The 6,103-nt window shown below is 45.4% G+C and overlaps 1 protein-coding gene across 1 annotated transcript in view; it reads right to left on the bottom strand.

Moving 5' to 3' along the window:
• Window positions 1-6,103, bottom strand: part of PRKCZ (protein kinase C zeta) — a 243,018-nt gene that overhangs the window by 20,725 nt on the left and 216,190 nt on the right. The window contains exons 13-14 of the mRNA XM_027855466.1: window positions 4,406-4,541; window positions 1,208-1,295 (exon numbers count right to left, since the gene is read on the bottom strand). Of these exons, the coding sequence (XP_027711267.1) occupies window positions 1,208-1,295; window positions 4,406-4,541 (224 nt within the window). The remainder of the gene's footprint in view (window positions 1-1,207; window positions 1,296-4,405; window positions 4,542-6,103) is intronic.

Raw genomic sequence — 6,103 nt, 5'->3', positions numbered from 1 at the left:
GGGGGGGGGGGGGGGGGGGGGGGGGGGGGGGGGGGGGGAAGGGGGCCCTGTAACGGGTGATGGCGATATACAGGCAAAAAATGAAATAAAGCTAATGTTCTCCTGGGGGAGTTGGGGGTGGGGGGTGAGGGTGAGTCCCATCATGCAATCAAGCTACAAGAATTTAAGCACATATTATACAACAAGCACTCTACCATTCCTGGGAAATTGCTATCAGGCAATTTGGGAATTCCATCTCCCACCACCAAACCTTTGCCCTTCCCCTTCTCCATGCCTAGAATGCTCTCCCTCTTCTCCTCTGCATTATAGAATCCTAACCTTCAAAGCACAGTTTGGGTGCCACCTGATGGATCTCCCTCCTCTCTTTTCCCCCTAGTTATTACTGTTTTCTCCATCTTGACATGCTGCCTCTCCCACTGTGAACACATACTCCACACTGCTCCGCTCCTTCATAGACTGTAACCTCCTTAAGGGCAAGGATTCTTTTATATTTATATGCCCAATGCCCAGTCCAGTCAATGTCTGACACATAGCAGGTGCTTGAGAAGTATTTGCTGAAATGATTTGATTTGTGCCTTGAAAAGAGTAGGATCCAGGGATGAAGAGGCCAGGGAATGTAGATGAGGGATGGCCGTTCCCAGAGAAGCACTCTCCGGGGCAAACAGGAGACTTCTGACCAGGAGAGAACATGGGAACAAACCTTGGTCCCTCACTACCTAGACCAGATACCCTTTAAGACTGGCCAGTCCTCTTGGCTCTGATGTTCTGTTCAGCCAGCAAACTTTCCAGGATGAATTCATTTCCCCAGGTTACTCAGGACCAGAAAATGGGTGCTCACAAGAGGGATGGGCTGGCTCTTCCATATTCTGGTTACTGGGAAGGAAGAGCTCAAGAAGCACCATGGGGTTGTGAATAGAGAACTGGAGTCAGGAAGACTTGGGTTACACTTTGTAGCAGTATTCTGCTCTCTCCAAAGTACCTTAACTTAATAACACAGAGATCTCAAAACCCCATGGCCACACAGGTCAGCCTTGGCGGTCACTTGCTGAGAAGGCTATTGAGGGGAATTCTCATTTAGGGACAAGTTACACGTGATGGCCTCGGAGGTCCCTTCCAGCCTTGACAGCCCAGGATTCAGAGACGCCTCAATGAGTAGGATTGAGTAAGACGAGAAGGAAAATCTGGGGACATCTTAGCATCAACCTACCGTATTCTTCTCCCCTTAGGATTTCTGGGGCAATGTAATTTGGTGTCCCACAGAAAGTGCTCGTTGTATCACCTGGGCCCAATCCTTCCTGTGGGGACAAATCATTCCAGGTGTTACTGAACAAAACCTCAATGTCCTCCCCTCCCTTCACCCCAACACCCGCACACACCCACACACCCACACACACACACCCACACCATGGAATTCTAAGACTGTCAAATTCAGGGTACCCTCAACTACCCTCAACATTTATCTAGTACCAACTAAATTGCCAACTGATTATAATGTGGTTTGCTAATGCTGGATACCTAAAAGTCATTTAAAACACTTAGTTATTCTGCCTTAAGATTAGAAAGTAAATGTAAATGGTAGATGGAATAAAATAGGCTAGACAAACTCAGGAGGGAAATTTGACGTCACTGAGACTTGATGGGGGGGAGGGGGAACCCATTTGGACTGGAATGTGGGTATACCTTATTTTGAAAAAAAAAAAAAAAACAGGTAAGATAAAAATGGAGGGGGTTGTACATTCAGAAAGTCTTAATTCTTCACACTTGGACTGTGACAAAATCTAGGAACCAGAGAGAGAAAGCATGGTGGAGAGAGAGCACTGGCTAGAGATCAATGGAAGAAGAAAAAAGAGAAGTGATTTAGTCATGAATGTACTACAGACCACCTAGACAGAAAGAAGCTATAAGGTATTCAGGAAACACATCAATAGTCCAGCAAAGAGGGATCACTTAATAATGATAGGGGACTTAACTTATCAAGAACTGGAATGCTCTCTGTCTCCATGTTCAAGAACAAACAGCTAATTCTTAACTTGCATGAGGGCTATTTTCATTCTTCAAAAGGTGAAAGAACCAACAAGGGGATTCTCTGGATCCATGGTCACAAACAGAGAAGAAATGGTGGTTGGAGTAGAAGCACTGAGAAGCACAGCATTGCCTCCTCCCTGCTGAGTCTGTGAAAGAGGCAGGAAGGTCCACTCTGATGTGCAGCCTCCATTTTGGTGGAGAAAGTTACAGAGCATGTATAGGAAGAAGAATGGGCTGGGGCTGGTCAGGAAAACAAGCGCCAGTAAAAAGGGTTTTCAGAATTTTCTGAAAGGCTCTACCAATAGAAAAAGGGGAGGGCCAAAGAAGAGTTAGGTCTGCTGCTTGGGGTGGATGGGATGGTGATAAGTGACAGCACAGAGGCGGGTGGCTAAGCTGCTCAAGCTTTATTTTGCTCCTGATTTCTCTGCCAATGACCTTTACGCTGGAAAAGTCAGAACAAAAGTGACTAACAGGAAACAGATTCCCAGGATAGGTGAAAAGATGGTCAGCGAGTCCCTCACTGCCCATGGTAAATTTAATTCACCCAGCCCAGATCTTCCGGTGCTGAAAGAGCAGACAGCTGTGATCGCCAAGTCACTGTTGGTGATAATGTCAAAGATCATGGAAAAAACAATAGACGGAGCACAATATGGGGGAAAGGTGAATGCCCTGATTTTAAAAAAAAAAAAAAAAAAAAAAGGAAAGCCAACAGAACCCATCATCAGCCCAGGAAAATTAACATCAATTCCTGGGGAAGTTCTAGCATGTATCACTAACAAAAAAAAAAACAAAAAACGGTTAGTGTTAGGGCAGCTAGGTGGCACAGTGGATAGAGCACCGGCCCTGGAGTCAGGAGGACCTGAGTTCAAATCTGGCCTTAGACACTTTACACTTACTAGCTGTGTGACTCTGGGCAAGTCACGTAACCCCATTGCCTAGCCAAAAAAAAAAAAAAAAAAAAAGGTTGGTGAACACTTAGAAAGGGAAGCAGCAATTATGAAAAGTCAGCCTGGCTTTATCAAGAATGGGTCATGCCAATCTAACCACCCACTTCCTTGTTGGGCAGGATGATTAAACCAGTAGATAGGGAAATGCTATGCATGTGGCAAAACTTTTGATAAAGCTGCTTCTACTATTCTTTTGGAAAAGATGGAATGATATAGGCTAGATAATCATACAAATAGATATTCAGAACGAGTTGAATAACAGAATTAAAAGTAGTCAACTTTGAGGTCAGCGTGGCAAGAAGTCTCCAATGGAGTGCCCCAGGGATCTGGGTGTCGCTTGGTGCCGTTTCACATTCGGATAAAGGTAGAGATGGCATGCATCATCAAATTATGTCAAGCGACACAAAACCAAGAAGGACAGCTAACACCCTAGATGACAGGCAGGATCTACAAAGGTCATGACAGGTAAGAACATGGTAAGATGAAATTCAATAAGGATAGGTGAAATTGCACACCTGAGTTCAAGAAAGTGACTTCACAAGAACAACGTGGGGGAGGAACGATTGGCCATCAGATGTTTCCAGTCTTCTTATAGCTTACCTGACCCCCATCTTTTCTACAATCCAGTGACACTGGCTGCCTGCCTATTCCTCACACAAGACCCTCTCCTGACTGGGCATTTTCACTCTCCCTCCTCATCTCTGCCTACCTGCTTCCCTGGCTTCCTTCAAGTCCCATATAAAATCCCACCTTTTACAGGAAGTCTCTCCCCTTCCCACTTCATTCTAGTGCCTTCCCTCTGCTGCATTCATTTCACAGTTTTTTATATACTGTTTTCTTCATTAGATTGTGCATCCCATTGAAGGCAGGGACCGTTTTTTGCCATTCTCTGTATACTCAGCACTTAGCACAATGCCTGGAACACAAGAAGTCCTTTAAAAATGTCTCTTGATTGATTGATGCAGATGGTAAAGGGCTGACCCAATGTGGAATGGGCTGCCTTGGGAGGGTGTGGGATGTCCCCTCCCTGAAGGACTTCAACTAGTAGTTGGATGACAGGGAGGTTATATCTGGTCCTTCAGGGGTAGAGGTCTCATCACAAGAAAGAGATACAGACCCAGGCAGAGGCTAAACAGCAAGCACGAGCCGAAGCCCAGGCAAACACACGCACACGAAGGCTGATCGGTAGACAAACAAACGGAGACACACAAATCTATTCCCACGCTGGCAGATGAATCAGAGGCAGCAAACAGACACACAGAGGCAGAAGCCTGCCTAGGTAAACAGAGGCATGGATGTAAATGCACACAATGAAATGCAGAAGCAGGCACACGGGGCACAAGGAGGCGGCTAGCTGCCCACAATCTGACTAGGTCCCAGAGGCACACAGCAGACCCAGCCAGGCAGAAATCCACACGGACAAGGTTACTTACCTTGCACATGCCATAGTCTGTTAATTTGATGTGACCTTCAGCATCTAAGAGGACATTATCTAGTTTTAAGTCCCTGTAGATAATTCCCCGTTCATGGAGGAAATTTAGAGCAATACATATTTCAGCAGCATAAAACCTTGGTGGGAAAAAACAAACAAACCCGAAAAGATATCAACGTCTCGTAGCTCCTCAAGGTGACAAGACACAATTCACAATTCAAAGGGAGAGATTCATGACTTCTAAAAAGAGAGAGCCAGCTAAGAGTGAGCTGGGGGCAGGAAAGGAGGGTCCAATGTCATTTCTCTTACAGCACAGAGGATTTTTTAAAAAGTTTTCTCAAAATAACCAGGTGAGATTGATGGCTTTTTCCCTGCATTCAGGCCAGCCTTGCTAATCCATTCTCATTGGCATCAAAAATTCCAAGCTGACCTGTCAGATTCAGGTCACTAACCCAAATTGCAGTTTGAACCTGCCATTGGCAAAGTTAAGTCATGATAAATGAGGTACCAGAAACACCACTCAGCCCCTGCAGGGAGCTGGGCGCCAAGGAGATGGCCCGTAAGGTCCATTCAACAGAAATCCAGCCCAGCTCAGCAAATGGTGCTGGGCTCAGGACACAAAATGCACTCCAAGAATATCTGTTAAACTGAATTAATGACTTGTATAGAGCTAAAGACAATCCAACATAACTTTCTCATTTTATAGAGAAAGAACTGAGGTTGAGAGAGGAAATGACTTGAGCAAGGTGACGCGGATAGCATAGAGCAAAGCGGGGATTTAAACCCAGCTTCTCAGCCTGCAAATCCAGCAAATTTCTTCCTACCTTCGCTTAACTGTGACTTATTTATCACAGAGGCAGGGTAGGCTTGGGAGAGGGAATGTCTTGATGTTAGCAATGCCTGGGTTAAAATCCTGCCTCTGAAACTTAAAAGATGCAAATCTGGACAGATCTGGCTTCTGAGTCTCAGGCATCTCTTTGCTGGGATTCACCCACATGTCCCACACTAAGGAAATCATAGATTGTGTATTTTTAAAAAACAATCTTAGAAAATGACACCTAATAGAATCATTCATATCTCTCTCTCCTCCCCTTCTCCTCCCATCCCCAGCTCCCAAAGTTTTTGTTTTGTTTTGTTTCCCTCTCCTTACAGATGAAATAGTCTGGTCTAGTGTGGATGGTAAAGAGAGCTGGCCCGAAGCCATTCTCCGAGTTCCATTCTCTCTTAGGCCACACACTGGCTATGTGACCTTGGACAAGTCTCTTAATATCTCACTGCTCAAGGCAACCCCCTAAATGGCTCTAAATTGTAGAGAAGGGGCCAACTTGAATTGGCAAAGTGAGTTTCCCCATCCAGGAGGTCCCTATACCAAAGAAACCTATTCCTGTGCCTTCTTGTGAACAAGAATGACAGGTATAATGACAGGGAGGCAATTGGGGTTAAGTGACTTGCCCAGGGTCACACATCTAGTAAATGTCTGAGGACACATTTGAACTCAGGTCCTCTTGACTCAAGGGCCAGTGCTTTATCCACTACAGCACCACCTAACTACCTCACTGTTTAAGTTTAAAAAAATATGTGGGAATGCTAAAACAGGGGCATATTAGAGGGGTACCCATGAGGTCCCTCCTAGCTCAGACAGATCTAATCTTCACACACACACACACACACACACACACACACACACACACACACACAC

This window comes from Vombatus ursinus, unplaced genomic scaffold, assembly GCF_900497805.2.
Source record: "Vombatus ursinus unplaced genomic scaffold, bare-nosed wombat genome assembly UNPS02010822.1, whole genome shotgun sequence".
NCBI lineage: Eukaryota > Metazoa > Chordata > Mammalia > Diprotodontia > Vombatidae > Vombatus > Vombatus ursinus.
Note: the sequence above shows the minus strand (reverse complement) of the source record. Positions and strands in the feature narration are given on the sequence as shown.